Raw genomic sequence first — 15772 nt, 5'->3', positions numbered from 1 at the left:
AAGAATATGTTGTTATTCCTGCAGGTTGTTTATGTGGCCAGAAACCCAAAGGATGTCTTGGTTTCCTTTTACCATTTTTCCAAATCTGCAGTCAGATTAGAACAAGTAGAAGATTTTGGAATTTTCATGGAGAAGTTTTTGGCTGGGAAGGGTAAGGATGAATTGCTACTCTAAAACGAATCACTCTTGCCCCATCATCTTTATCACCTTTGACAACAGACTAAAGAAATTCTCTGTGTGGTAAGGATCATTTCCAGAATGCCATGTCTGATGCCATGGGTTACTCTGAGGAAATTCCACATCCATCCATCACAAAGAGTCTACAACTGAGAATCCTACTACACCATTTTATGTTGCAAATGTTTACTTCCACACCATATAAGGAAAATTCAAGAGCGGGAAGGAAGGGAGCTGGAGGAAGGCTAGACTGATCTCAGCCCACCCATCACTCTCCCATCACATTGGGTTGGGAAGAGCTGCACTGAGCCTTAAAATGCAGAACTCTTCTGCAAATACTTTCTCTGAAAAAATGTTTGGTGAAGTTGGGTGGTATTAATTCAGCTTCTGTTTAACGGTTTGTTCCACTGCTGATTGTTAAAATGATTCCTTTAAATTGTTTTAATGAAGTTTATATGTTTGTACTGCTTCTCTCTGAATGTTTTTCAAAAAATAATCAGATATACATTTTATGTCAAATCAACTTCTTTCCCATCAGTACTTGCAAGTTTATGGCTGGACCATGTGGAAGGCTGGTACTCTCACAAGGATGACTTCAATATTCTGTTTCTTACCTATGAAGAAATGAAGAAGGTAAGTTATCAAAATGTTATGCAGTCTGATATTAAACATCCATCAAAACACTCCTTTACAAAATAGAGGAAGGAAGCAATTTGATTATTCAAGTGCCCTCAGCTGCTGCTTCCCCTGCTAGTCTCGCTTCCTTTCCTAAAAAATTTTCAAGGCCTAGCAGGCCATGGATTCAGGAGCAGCTTTTCAGACCCTAGACAGCAAATAGTGCATATAACCATTTCCCCTGAGGGATCATGGGGCTGTAAATAAAGTGTCATGATCCCAAACAAGATATGTCATTTCACAGGCCCTCTGATGCTGAGGAGAGATGTCACAGAACCTCCCTTGTGTCTTCAACAGGGACATTTATTTATTTACTTGTGGACTCAGTTGAAAGAGCTGCCCCAGAATATAGTGCGTTGTGCATGGCTCATGGAATAAACGCAACAATGAAAGTGCAATATGATGCAATGGCAATTATTCCAAACTAGGCAAAGAAAGATGCAGGCTGCTTGTTTCCCCTGCTTGTAATCCTGCCTATTCCATGAGTTTTAGTCTCTAAGCTGTCAGGTTTCTCTATTGTGGATGGCCTGATATTAAAACCACGTTCCATTTCAGGATCTGAGAAGCTGTGTATTGAAATTATGCAACTTCCTGGGAAAGAGACTCACGGAAAAGGAGGTGGATGCTGTTGTGGATCAGGCTACATTTAATAAAATGAAAGCAGATCCCAGGGCAAACTATGAGTTCTTGCCACCGGATCTCATGGACCAGAGCAAAGGACATTTTCTTCGGAAAGGTAAGTTAGTGGTAGATCACACTGACTTGGTGCTGCTTGCAGAATCCGTGACATATTAACCTGACAATTGCATCTAGGGATCAAATATATCTGGAGTTATGGATATTTATTTGACCACCACAATGCACGTTCTTTCTGTCTGCTTCCTGGGCCAGGCACTGTTGGAGACTGGAAGAACATGATGACAGTCGCACAAAGTGAAAGGTTTGACAGTGTTTTTAAAGAGAGAATGGAAAAGCTGCCCTTCAAGTTCTGCTGGGACATCCATGAGGAATCATGAGTCTGCCTTCAACCTGGAAGGATGAAATACAGTACACTGTATGCATTTAATCCAGCCCTATTTGTAAGAGTTAGTAGAAAACAAATCTCATATGGCTTAATAGCTTCCTAATGTTCTAATATGTGCTGTATTTTTTAAAAAAACACCACAAAACAATTACATTTGTACTGTCCGCTTCTTCTCTTTCTACATTCCAACATGTCCTAATTTCTGACCCCATGTTTGGGACTATTGGGATTATTAATTGTATTTTAAATTGGCACTGTTATATTGAGCCTAGCATTGGATTATTGTAATTGAAAATTAATAAAAATTATCGTTAAAAAAACCCAAACTAACTAACTATTGGTGTCCCAGATGGCAATGTAAATCATCCGGCTCATTCACATCATCAATTTATTTATTGTGGGTGGAATTCTTCTTCATGCTCTTCCAATTATTCCATCAGGACAAACATTTCAGCCTGTGGGTTGGCACATAATTGGTCGAGAGCTGTGATTGTTGAAACAGATGTTTCTGATTATTTGAAGCCATTTTGAGTAGAAGTACAACAGGCAGGAAGTAATTTTCTTGTAATGGTCTGACAAAACCAATATGGATATTTGATCATTTCCCTGGTGAAGATAAATCACTTTGGTGGGTTACACCAAATTGCTGGGTATGCATAACTGTGTGATATAGTATAATATCAGAACGCTTCATTCCTAAACAAATTTATTATGAGGGAAAGTGTTCTTGAACACATTTGGCTTTAATTCAGAGGACAAGGCTGCTTGTCGCTTCCTCGCCTCACTCCCCTGGAGAAAGGTTGTGCAAGACGAGTGACAAAGTCTGATTCCAGAGGAACTCCTCTGACCCCAAGGATGATAAACATTGCAAAGGGCCCTCGAGTGTGTATCTGAGTGGGTTTGAAAAAGATAAATGGGAGAACTATCCAACTGCCTCACAAACATTTTAGATGGCGAAAGCAATTGATTCCTACGGGATGGCAATGATTAATCAGAATTCAAAAACAGGGCTAGCTGTAGGGGGAAAAATCTGTGCTCACATGCTGCATGCCACTTCAAGGCAGTGAAACTTGATAAGAGACAAATGCACCCCAAATATATTCCTTGAAGTGATTTGACACACATACTCCCCCCTGTAGTTCACACAGCAAACATGATCACATGAAAAGGCATAGATAAAATTAATTACATTTTATTTGTTGTTGTTGTTTAGTCGTCTTAGTTGTGTTCGACTCTCCGTGACCCCATGAACCAGAGCATGCCTTGGAAACTCTCACTTTCTTCTCAAAGCTTCTCCTTTTTTATGTCCATGGAGTTTACTTGGGAAAATACTGGAGTGGTTTGCCAGTTCCTTCTCCAGGTTTAGATTATTGAGTCCAAACTCTTGGCTATGACCTGTCCGGCTTGGGTGGCCCTGCACAGCATAGCTCAGAGCTCGTGCTGGTCCAGGGGGGGAGGTTACCGTGGGGTGAGGTCCAGGACCTGAGTCGAGGGTCGGCAGACAGTCCTCCAAGGGCGAAGCGGGGTCCACAGCGAGGAGCCGGGCAAGGACAGCAACTCTGGGGGAACAGGACTGGATGCTGGCCGAAACAGCTCTTCAACGACGTTGCTCCCACAACCTGGGACCGGGCTGACTGGCCTTTATCTTCTCTGAGGCCAGGGGCGGTCCCGGCCCCCAGGTGACCCGCCTCTCCTGGCCTTAAGGTGAGCACTCCTCCTGGGAGAAACCAGTTCCCTCCGCCTCTCTGCCCTGAGCCTCTGCAGCTCAGGGCAGAGAGGCTGGTGGGTTACTGGACCCAGGGGGAGACTCATTTTCCTCTGACAGGGCTGGGAGAGGTACACCTGTAGGCAATGCGTCCTCAATCGCCTCCGGAGGCAGAGTGGATTCACCTGGTGCCTGCTCCTGAGGATCCGGCACAGTTGCAGGCGCCTCAGAATCAAGGCCCTGCCCCAGCTCAGCCGGCCCTGGAGGCGGGGACTCCTGTGCAGGCTGGGATTCCTCCGGTTCAGCCTCTGAATCGGATTCCCAGGCCATCACAGAGCTTCTCAGAGTTATTGAAGCCCCTTCACCACAACAAGGCAGTGATCCATGAAGGGGAATTACATTTTAGAATAGAATAGAATAGAATAGATTCTTTATTGTCATTACACAAGTGCAACATTGTACAAAGTGCAACGAAATTGGATGCCATCCCTTAAAACATCAAAAGCAAAACAACAACAACAACCAAACAAACCACATTCCAGCCACACCCACACCACACCCATCAAACTCCCAGGTCACACTATCGAGTTACAGCATTCAAAAAGGCCACAGCTCTTGGATAGAAACTGTTTTTCAGTCTATTTGTCTTTGACTTGATGTTTCTATATCTCCTGCCAGAAGGCAGTAGTGCAAACAGACCGTGTCCCGGGTGAGATGAATCATGCAGGATGTTATTTGCTTTCCTAAGACAACGGGAACCGTACAGTTCTTCCAAAGATGGGAGAGGATGACCAATAATCCTTTGGGCTGTGGTTATGACCTTCTGGAGCACCTTCCTCTCCCTAGCTGTACAACCGGAGAACCAAGCACAAATACAGTATGTAAGAATGCTCTCTATGGAGCCTCGGTAGAAGCACACCAGCAGTCTCTCACTCAGATTGTTCTTCTTTAAAAGTCTGAGGAAATAAATTCTCTGCTGGGCCTTCTTCACCAGAGCGGTGGTATGTGCGCTCCAAGTCATGCCCTGATCGATAGCTACTCCCAAAAACCTGAATTCCGCCACCCTCTCCACCCGTTCCCCGTTGATATACAAGGGCTGAATGTCCGCCTTTTTTTTCCTGTAATCCACCACCAATTCCTTGGTCTTAGCCGTATTAAGAGCCAGATTGTTCTCTCCACACCAAACACAGAGCCGCTCCACCTCGTCCCGATAGGCGGACTCATCCCCTCCTGAAATGAGCCCCACCACCGTAGTGTCATCAGCAAACTTGATGATTTTGTTGCTGGAATAGATGGCATGGAATAGTGATCCATGAAGGGGAATTACATTTTATAAGAAGACCTAAATAAATGGTTCTTTGTGCTCTTCCAAGAGCGTAGCAGCACACATTCTTCAGATCCCAAACTTGAAGCAGACTCTGATATTTATAAACCATCTCAATATAATTTAGTACAGGCTGAGTTGCCCAGTCCTATTCTCAGCAAGCAGTAGGTGTGGCAGGATCCATCCCTGCTTTCAGATTTTAAAACTGCCTCTGCCTCTTCTAGTTTTTAAGGGTGTGGATGAGTGAATCTTATCTGTTTGGATTTCCTCTTAGTTTCTCACATTTCCACGGTTCTTTTTGGTTCACCATATTTCTGCACCAGTTTGTGCAGAAGAAGAGAAAAAAATCATGAAAATTTGACTGCATTTTAGTGTACATTTCTGTTGATATACAAATAATGCTGAATACAAAGATGCTTAATATATACACACAATATTTTTTGTTAATATACTAAATTTTGCATGATATTTTCAGTAAAATATGCAGTACATTCTATTATCGGCATAATATCATAAACAGTTTCCCCTAAAATACACACACTATTTGGTTGGAAAGGTGTATCACGTAATTTGAAGATGTGTGAATTTTTATGGATGAACTGCAGCTGTGTTTCTGTTCACATACTGTATCAGGAAGTTGAAATTAGGTGGACTTGCATTAAAACATTATTCAGATTTCTCCCCATGCCTGCTCTGGAGTATTATTACAGTCTGCCTGGCAACTAAAGCTGATGGATAAAGGACCCCAGGAAATCAATATCTATCAGCCAGGAATGTTTGTATGGGCTTTGAAACATCTATCACTCCAACATATGAAGTCAGTATCATTTATCAGGAAACACAACTGAGATTTGCCATCATTTGAAATAAAAAACCCTGCAATCATAAAATAAACTGCGCTTTCACAATCTCAGGGGTGTTGTATAAACAACCCCCTGTGATTTTGTGGGGGGAAAGCTGAGGTACGGGAGGTAGACAAAGTTGTGGAGCTGACCAAGCCCAAGACATTGAAAGTCGTTTGCAGTATAGATTTGGACAGTTTAGCAAGGAGAACAGAGGAAGCATTTTCTATGCAAAGGTATTCCTGAAAACATTAGCTTTAGATGATAAACAAAAACAAAAATGAGCCATTTCTGCATGTGGCATTGTTTACTGGGAAATAGCTTTCATGGAACTCTGACTATAAAGACTGGGAGCTGTCCGTCTTGATGTGGACTCTGAAAATTCCTCAAAATCTTTGAAGGGTGGGAATTATTGCTGCCAATATATTGGATTTGAAAGTTTATTCTTGGGCTTGAGTCATATTTGATCTCAGATAAGCTGTGTGCAAATGAAAAAGGTTGCTACTTTTCTTGGACAGATTTCTAAAACAACCAGTGCTAATTATTTAGTAAGTTTTATATTATTTTTATTATTATTATTTGTGACGTTACCATATACAGTGGTGCCCTGCAAGACGAATGCCTCGCAAGACGGAAAACCCGCAAAACGAATCTCCTATGGGCTTGCTTCGCAAGACGACAATGTCTTGCGAGTTCCTGCTGGTTTTTTCCCCCTCCCCCCTTTTTCTAAGCCGCTAAGCCACTTATCAGCTGTTCCGATAAACCGATAAGCCTCTAAAAGCCGCTAATAGCGCTAATAGCGCTAATCCGCTAATCCGTCAATGGGCTTGCTTCGCAAGATGAAAAAACCGCTAGACGAAGAACGGATTCTTTTCGTCTTGCGAGGCACCACTGTATGAAAGAGTGCTGGAGGGGAATAGACATGCCAACTAGGCCCGAGCCTGCGGAGGTAGTAGAGGCCGAAGTCCTGCATTGTTATGTGATACAACAAGATAATCTCTTGTTAAAGAACGCTGGAGAGTATATCTGGATAGAGGGGAAAAGATATCTCGGGTTAAAGGACACGGGATCGCAAGTCACCATAGTCCACCCGGAAATAATCAGGGATGAGGCCATAATTCCAGGGAAAGTAATGAAATTAAAAGGACCTTCGAAACAAGCAGAGATCCTAAAGGTGGCAGAAATAGATGTCAGGTTCAAAAACTGGGCAGGGAAGTGGCAGGTAGCCCTTTCGGAAGAAATTCCCGCCCCTGTGCTCACTGGTTGGGACATTTTAGAACATGTGCAGAGTACTTTCATAGTTACCAGAGCAAAAGGGAGCCCACAGTCACCTAAACCTGAGGGGGTGGATACAGTAGCAGAGGCAGACAATGCTGAAGAACAGCAAAGGAATGATCAGTGTGAGGAAAGAAAAGACAGCTTTTTATTTCCTTTGACTAAAAGTCAAACCTCAAGTTTTGTCAAAAAGCAAAAAGAAGATACTGAGTTACAAAAGTACTTTGAGGCAGCCCAGTCGGAGAGGCCGTTAACTCCTGAGTGCCCAGAACGGTTTTGTTTGAGCAAGGACATTTTATATCGAGAAGTCCTTGACCCACCATGCAGGGGGGGGGGTGAAGAAGTGAGAAGACAATTAGTAATCCCACATGAATACCAAGGCAAAATCCTGCAGCACGCTCACAGCAGTGTATTTGGAGCGCATATGGGTATTACACATACAAAACAGAGCGTGGCTCAAAATTTTTATTGGCCAGGAATGGGGAAACAAATAAAACAATACTATCAAACCTGTGACATATGTCAGAGAAGAGGCACAGGGCAAGACAAAACAAAAGCCAAAATGAATGAAGTAAATTATGTGATCCAGCAAGGAGAGGAAGGGCAAAAAGTGGTGCATGTAAATATGATCAAACCGTATTTTAGAGCAGAAAAATGGACACTGTATGCCTTACGAGAGGATCCATGTGAACCAGACATACCATGCTGGGAGAACAAGAGAGAGTCCCAGAGTAGATTAACAGACATAAATTGGCTCCGACTTTAACCCTTAAACAGCCAGAGGAAGCAAAACAGATCTTGCTGGAATATGAATCTTTGTTCAGTAATATTCCAGGAGTGGCCAAAGGTGTGGAACATCGGATCGACACAGGGGAAGCCAAACCCATTGTTGTGAACCCCTACCGTGTAACAGGAGGACGCTTCAAACACCGGAAACGGAGCCGTCTTAAGCCAGCCAGGACCAGAAGGAAACCTATATCCAATCACCTACATCAGCAAGAAGTTACTGCCTAGAGAAAAGCACCTCTCAGCGGTTGAGAAAGAATCCTTGGACATTGCGGCGGATGCCTTATCACGAAAACCAGAGAGTGAAGGATGAACAAAGACAATCAACAATTTACTTGTTTTTGTATGTGTGTGTGTGTGTGTGTGTGTGTGTGTATATATATATATATATATATATATGTAAAAAAACAAACAAAAAAACAAAACAAAACCACATACAAAACTGTTTGATCAGGAGTGTAACTTTAAGAAGTTAACCCTCCTGAATCGTAACTTCTTAAGGGGGGAGGTATGTGACGTTACCATATATGAGAGTGTGCTGAAGGGGAAATAGTTAAATAGATTGCACAGACAGGACCCAGGGGCTGGAGTCAGTGGGTCTATAAAGGAGTTCTGGGAGGAGTTCTGGGAGTGCGTTGGGAGTTGTGGGTGGGTAGTTGGTTGGTTTTTGAGTGGGTTGGCTGGTTGGGAAAGGCAGTTGGTAATAGAGAGACAGTTAGGACAGTTGGTCCTTGAGTGTGGGGTGGTAGTAGAGATAGAGAGAGGAACATAAGACTAAGAAAGTAAAGAGGAACACTGTTTGGAATGCTGTAATAGTTTTGTTTTAAGTCTGAAATAAAATACACTCTTCTTTATGAATTGAAAAGCTGACTGAGACTGAAGTGATTTGACCAGGGAGGACCTGGTTGGTGGCAGCGGATTAGTGGTGTACGGGTCAATAGTCTGTGAGACGACCGGGGGCTCCGTACGAACGCCACATTATTATTATTATTGATGATGATGATGATGATGATGATGATGATAATAATAATAATAATAATAATAATAATAATAATAATAATAATAATAATAATTTTATTCCCCAGCTGCTCTGGGTGGCTTCCAACCGAATATTAAAAATAATACAGCATCAGACATTAAAAACTTCCCTAAACAGGGGTTTAACTTTTAAAAGTTAAATAGTTGTTTATTGCATTGACATCTGCTGGGAGGGCATTCCACAGGGCAGGAACCACTACCGAGAAGGCCATCTGTCTGGTTCCCTATAACCTCACTTCTCGCAGTGAGAGAACTGCCAGAAGGCCCTCGGCGCTGGACCTCAATGTCCGGGCAGAACGATGGGGGTGGAAACGCTCCTTCAAGTATACAGGACTGAGGCCATTTAGGGCTTTAAAGGTCAGCATCAACCCTTTGAATTGTGCTCGGAAACGGACTGGGAGCCAATTATGATCATTCAGGACCGGTGTTATATGGTCTGGGCGGCTACTCCCAGTCACCAGTCTAGCTCCCTCATTCTGGATTAAAACAAAAAGGGATTATTTTGGAGTTAAAGTTGGTGTTATTGGGGTGTAAGTCAGTGCAGGCATGTGTGTACAAATAGACATCCATTGGTGAATCTCGGGTCTCTCGTACCATTTGAGCCCATTTTCTACTAGTGGACGATATAATACTGCAATTATTTGTTAAATGGACAAAGACCACTGTTGATATTGGCTGTTGCTTGTGCAAAGTTCTTCCCCTGTTGTTCTTTAGATTATGTGCCTCGATGCTCCTGTGTTACTGTTCTTTTCTTGGGTAACTTGCCAGGAATGATTTACTAAGCAGGAGCCATCGATTTAATCAAACTCTTATTAGTTAACAGAATTCTATAAAGCCGTTTCCTTGAGAGCTCTGAACGTGACCCTTCAAAAGCTGAAATACTCCAAGCTACAGAAGAGATCGGTCTCTCCCCCTCTCTCCCACACTTTTTGACTGTAAAAGCAAAAGGTAGGTAAGTTTTCTTGTAAATTAAACTTTCCAGGGAAAAGCAGGACTACTGAATGACAAACAGCTAATCTACTCTTTCTTGCAAGAGTTCTGAGGGGCAACAAGGTATTCCATCAGATGCATGGAAACTCTTGTCACAGTTCATATTCTTTTCTGGTGTCAAACAGAGTGCAACATTTGTGCTACCAGAGATTAATAGTTATTTTGAGGGGACTGAATTTGAACTCCCATTGTGCAAGTGGAACCCTGCTCATTCGGCATGGGATACAACCCTTAATTTATTTATTGGAAAATATATTTTGTACATAGAATGTTTTCCACTAAAAAATTGTTGCATTTCTTAGCGATGAAACACAAGACTTATATAGAGAATTAAAGTGATTTTCAGGCTTCATGCCACTTTATTTTTTATCCCTTTATCCCTTTTAAGCAATGGATTTTATTTTTATTTAAATGTTTATAAAACACCCATTCATCTCAAATATCACAAGGTGGTATATTTCCATTTGGTGCATCATATTATATATTATGGCCTGAAATGTCCCAACAGGTATAAAAGACCTGGCGACAACTGGCAACAACTTTGGTTTCCTCAGCACCCAATGGAGCCTTGAACTTTCTCCCATAACAATTCCCCGCCTCCTTATACCATGCACTGAGCCCACCCTTGCAAGTGCCTTCCTTGTCAGACGCTACGTGGGAGGAGAGAAATTGGCGCAGGGAGGAGGCAAAAGAAGAAGAAGAAAGAGCTATTTTGGCAGTGATGTCTCAGTATGGGAACACCTGCCCCAACAGGGCCCATTGTATGTGTAGCCAACTCTCTGTATTATCATAGATGAAGCTGAGAGCAGCATTCCCTCCATGGAACGTCCTTGGGCACCACATTCCAGCAGCAGTTTCAGCCAGAGCTGGCAATGGAAGCCAGATGGGCGGTGAACAATACCTTTCTCTTTGCCACCCTGTGGTCCCCAGGCACATCTATGGTTTGGTCCCAGGAGGCCCGGAAAATACGTCACCCCAATTTCTTGAAGCTGATCAAGAACCCAGGAGGAAATGGCAAGAGTTCCCAACAGAGTCTGTCTTTCATTTTCCCTGGAACTACAGGGAGCAGTTTTTGCTTCCTTCCCACCTCCCCTGAGTACTAGAATGAGTGTCAGAATAGCAACACTGATCAAACTATGATGCCAGGCAGCATAAAGTGAGGCCAAGGGCTGCTATTTTGCATGCTGCACACATGCACTTGAGAAATAACTATGTCAGGGTGAGAGACAAAAGCCTTATTGTGTGGGGCAAAGCCAGCTTTGAGTTGAAAGCAGCACCATTTTAAAAAACACTTAAAGCAGGGGGGAAATGCTTTGTTGCCTCAATGATGGGTCAAGTCTCTGTTCTTTAAATGATGGACCTTTATGTTGCTCACCTGTGATGGAAGAGAAGCATGGGATTCTGCTATGGGGTCTGCTAGAGGAGTAGGATTTGACAAAATGACACCTCTATTTCTTTGTGATTTCCCATTGTCGCATAATAGAGGGAACTATTCTCTTCTCTTTATTCTTAGGCAGGGAATGCAACCAGATGACAAATGCCTTCTCACATACAAAGGATGTTATTTCCAGCCAGTATTTACTTCAGTGGAGTACTTAGATTCCTTGCAGGATTTTGAAATAAGAGACAGTGATGTATTTATAGTCACTTATCCAAAATCTGGTAAGAGTACATTTTCGTAGGTTGAACTATCATTTCAATTCAACCCTGACGGATACCCACATATATCTACATAGTATCTGTATTATCCTAACCAAGTTTAAAACCAAATGCAAAATTGAGGTCAATGTGGGTAGTATGGAACTTACCTGGTTACATAAAGGTGAACTGGGCCATGTTTTGTTTTGTTTCAAAAAAAGAGATGAAATAGTGAGTTTTCCACCAGTGTTAACCTGTATGAGGTTTGGAAAACAACATAAATACACATCAAAATCATTCAAATGTGCTTGCTAAGGGTTTATTGTATTCACTGACTTTCAGTATTTTGTATGTAGTGGTAAAATGGTGATTGTAAAATTCTATTCGTAAGAACTTTCATCCTGTGACTTGTTATTTCAGCATTTATCTGCCACAGATTTGCCAATAATAACGAGGTTCCGTATCCAATGCAGTTGTGCCCTCCATGCAATAGCTTCCACTTCCACACCAGAACCTCCTTCACTCTTCTCTCCCCTTGTGTCCCCAGTGTTCCCCAAATCTGCCTTGGAGGGTTGGTGGGGTGGGGAAGACACAATAACTGGGAGTGGGAGAGGAGAGAGGGGGGAATTTCTGCACTGTACAGGCATTTAGGACTTGGGTGACATGAAGAAAGGCTTCTGCAACTGCCTTTTGCCTATTATGTTTGTCTCACTGGCCATTTGTCAACATTCCTTTTTCTGGAATAAATTGATAAAAAAATCATAGTTTGAATGTGCTGAATCAAAGTACTTTGGAGAATCAGACAACCTTTTTTTTATTCCCTGGACTTTGTCTATCATTTGTATAATGTGCTGTGAAGAATCTGGAATAGAGTTTTTGGTAGCTTTCTGAACAATAAAGGAACTTATTAGCAAATATTGTTCTGTCTTCCCAAATCCTCAAATTCTGTGAACCCTTTAGGTGAACTTCGCATTTCTCATCCACAATGGAAAGGAAGCCTTGGTCAATGTTTCTCATTCACCGTTTGCTGCCCCTATTTCAGTGGTGGTCTGTGTGACACCAAAATTTGGTGCCCCCCACCTCTCACCTTCTATTTGACATCATAGTGTTGGCAACCTGTGTAGCCAGGTCCCTAAATCAGCCTCTGCTTGCTGTGTTGATTCCCTTCCTGTCTCTCATTTCTTTTCAGTGTTGCAATTCAGATAGTAAGCTCCATGATGCAGAGACATGTTGTTTTCAGTTATTCTCTTTAAAGCACTAAGTACATTCATGACAATGAATGAAATTAAAGTAAAGGGTAAAGGTACCCCCAACCGTTAGGTCCAGTCGCGGATGACTCTGGGGCTTTGTGCTCATCTCACTCTATAGGCCGAGGAAGCCGGCGTTTGTCTGCAGACAGCTTCCGGTCATGTGTCCAGCAAGACGAAGCCACTTCTGGCAAACCAGAGCGGCTCAAAGAAATGCCAGTTACTTTCCTGTCGGAGCAGTACCTATTTATCTACTTGCACTTTAATGTGCTTTTGAAGTACTAGGTGGGCAGGAGCAGGGACCTGTCGCGGGGATTCGAACCATGACCTTCTGATTGGCAAGCCCTAGGCTCTGTGGTTTAGACCGCAGTGCCACCCGCATCCCCATATAAGAGAAATTAACTAAACTTATTCTCATTTATAGGCACAATATGGACCCAAAATATTTTGAGCTTGATTTATCATGAAGGCCACCGAGATGGAACTGAAAAAGTCGACTTACTAGACAGGGCTCCGTGGCTGGAGTACTATATCCGCAATGTGGATTATGTCAGTCGTCCATCACCTCGCCTCTTTGCTTCCCATCTACCCTACTATTTAGTACCCAAAGGATTAAGGAACAGAAGAGCAAAAGTAGGAAACAGTACATTTATTATTTGATCATATTCAATGTTTGTCTTGCCTTATTTGAATGAACATCTGTTTCCATTAAAATTTCTCTGATTTTGAGGGAAGTTCATCCAGCTGCAATTCCTTTGTCCATATGAAGGAATAATGCTCTGTGCACCCTGAGCTTGGAATAATTCCCATGACTCCTAAACAGCACAGAGTTTATGCTCCACCATAGTAAAAGTCCTGGAGGGTGTTAAGAATAAAACAGGTTCTTTTATCTGAGATTCAGTGCACTTCAGGCAGAACACAAGTAAGCAGTCAGACAACCAATATATTGGAATTTCTACATAACATTGCTTTGTTGAGTAACAAGCAGAACACATAACAAGATAAGGGAACATGCACTCAGTCACTCACACAATCACACATACACTCACCACTCTTCTTCTGGATTGGGTGGGCAGAGAGTGGGATCCTGGCTGCATCCGACACACCAACCCTCCTGAAAAGCCTGATCTTATATAGTCCTTTTTGATGCACATCTGAATATTGGCATTTCTCATTGCCTTTGACATGTTCTTGGAAGTCCTCCACGCTTAGCATGTTCTTGGCATATCACAACTCTCATGGTTTGCGCCTGGTCTTCTGTAACTTTTGGCACAAGATGATACTCATTGTTTGTAACTAGCATTGCACAGCCAGTCTTTATGCTTCCTTGCAGGTACAGTACTTTTGCCAGAACATGCACATTCCATTCGCTCTTTGATCAGCACAATTTATTAATAGTTCATCAACAGCATCCATTTTATGTGGTGGTCTTCAGCCATCTTGCAGCCCATTCAAAACATGGCATTCGTTGTGCGAGTACTTGGAGCTCGCAAAGCTGACAGATGCACTACGAGATAAACCTAAAAAGATGATGAAAGAAGAATGGGAATGTATAAATAATTATCTGGGGGATAAGGGTTCAACAAGAAAGACCTGGTTATGTTTAGCATGATACCTCAAAGAGAAATGTTCCCTGATACCAAGATGAGGGATTCCTTGGAATGCAGATAGAGAGAAGTGATAAGAATAATGATCTGTTGTGACCTTGATGGAAGCGTACAGTAGATGAGCCTTTCTGTGTTCTGGCTCTTCCTCCTCCTCCTCCTCCTCCTCCTCTTCTTCTTCTTCTTCTTCCCTTTCCCTTTTTTTCTCATCCTTCTTCTTATGTTTTATGCTATGTACTTTGATATTGTTTGTAGTTTTTTAGCTTTTTCATTATCATTATTAAGTAATTTTCTTTTGTAATTTTGGTTGTCTATATTTGTATGTATTTGTTTAAAGCAAAATAAAAGTATTTTTAAAGAAAAAAAATGGCATTCTTTACAAGTGTGCCATCCAACACACTTAATAAGAATAAGCTCATTCGACACCATAGGATTGCACTGTGCATTTGACATGCATGTTGCAAAAGAGGGTGAGGCTGCCCGGGCTGTAAAGCAACTTGGAAGCACCAGGAATCCACAACAAGAGATATCTGAGATCCATCCATTTATTATTTTAGGAATCAAAAGAATTTGTTGTTATTCCTGCAGGTGGTTTATGTGGCCAGAAACCCAAAGGATGTTTTGGTTTCCTTTTACCATTTTTCCAAGAATATGGTCAAATTTGAAAAGGTAGAAGATTTTGGAATTTTCATGGAGAGGTTTTTGGCTGGGAAGGGTAAGGACGAATTGCTATTCTAAAATGAATCACTCTTGTCCCTTCATCTTTATCCTTTGACAACAGATTAAAGAATTTCTCTCTGTGTTAAGGAACCTTTTCAGAATGCCATGTCTGATGCCACAGGTTACTCTGAGGAAATTCCACATCCATGCATCACAAAGCGTCTCCAACTGAGACTCCAACTACACCATTTTATGCCACTGATGACTGGTGCCCATTGATGCCGAAGGGAGGGTATAGATCTGGCCAACTCCCAAAGGAAATCAGGTGGATTTGTATGCTGCCTGCACCAGGATGCAGCAGCTACAAATCATTACAAGCTGGAACACCCAATGCTTAATCAAGTGTAGAGATTTGTGTCAAGTAATAACTCAGAAACCCTAACATGGTCTCTTAAATGTTGTATTAACTCCCACACCATATAAGGAAAATGCCAGAGTGGGAAGGAAGGAGGCTGGAGGAAGGCTAGACTAATCTGAGCCCACCCATCACTCTCTCATCGCATTAGGATGGGAAGCACAGCAGGAAGCCTTAAAATGCAGAACTCCTCTGCAAATTCCTTCTCTGAGAAAGTGTTTGGTGAGGTTGGGTGGTATTAATTCAGCTTCTGTTTAATGGTTTGTTCCACTGCTGGTTCTTGAAATGATTTCTTTAAATTGTTTTCATGCAACTTATATGTTTGTACTGCTTCTCTCTGAATGTTTTTCAAAAAATAATCAGATATACATT

The 15772-nt window shown here is 42.2% G+C and overlaps 1 protein-coding gene and 1 long non-coding RNA gene across 5 annotated transcripts in view; one reads left to right on the top strand and one right to left on the bottom strand.

Moving 5' to 3' along the window:
• The window catches only part of LOC308583661, a 60099-nt gene extending 59378 nt beyond the window's left edge, over nucleotides 1–721 (bottom strand). Inside the window, exon 1 of the long non-coding RNA XR_014006322.1 lies at nucleotides 345–721. This is a non-coding gene — a long non-coding RNA (uncharacterized lncRNA). The remainder of the gene's footprint in view (nucleotides 1–344) is intronic.
• LOC308583608 (amine sulfotransferase-like) overlaps nucleotides 1–15772 on the top strand; it is a 31212-nt gene that overhangs the window by 5504 nt on the left and 9936 nt on the right. For 2 of the 4 annotated variants that reach the window (XM_081187771.1, XM_081187772.1), the window contains exons 2-4: nucleotides 11350–11498; nucleotides 13146–13354; nucleotides 14914–15040. In XM_081187771.1, coding sequence (XP_081043897.1) covers nucleotides 11350–11498; nucleotides 13146–13354; nucleotides 14914–15040 — 485 coding nt within the window. Of the gene's footprint in view, nucleotides 1–9698; nucleotides 9795–11349; nucleotides 11499–13145; nucleotides 13355–14913; nucleotides 15041–15772 lie in introns of those variants that run through there. The other 2 variants (XM_081187770.1, XM_081187775.1) reach the window with 2 other exon arrangements.

The sequence above is a fragment of the Podarcis bocagei genome (genome assembly GCF_964188305.1).
Source record: "Podarcis bocagei genome assembly, chromosome: 3".
NCBI classification, from domain to species: domain Eukaryota; kingdom Metazoa; phylum Chordata; class Lepidosauria; order Squamata; family Lacertidae; genus Podarcis; species Podarcis bocagei.
Note: the sequence above shows the minus strand (reverse complement) of the source record. Positions and strands in the feature narration are given on the sequence as shown.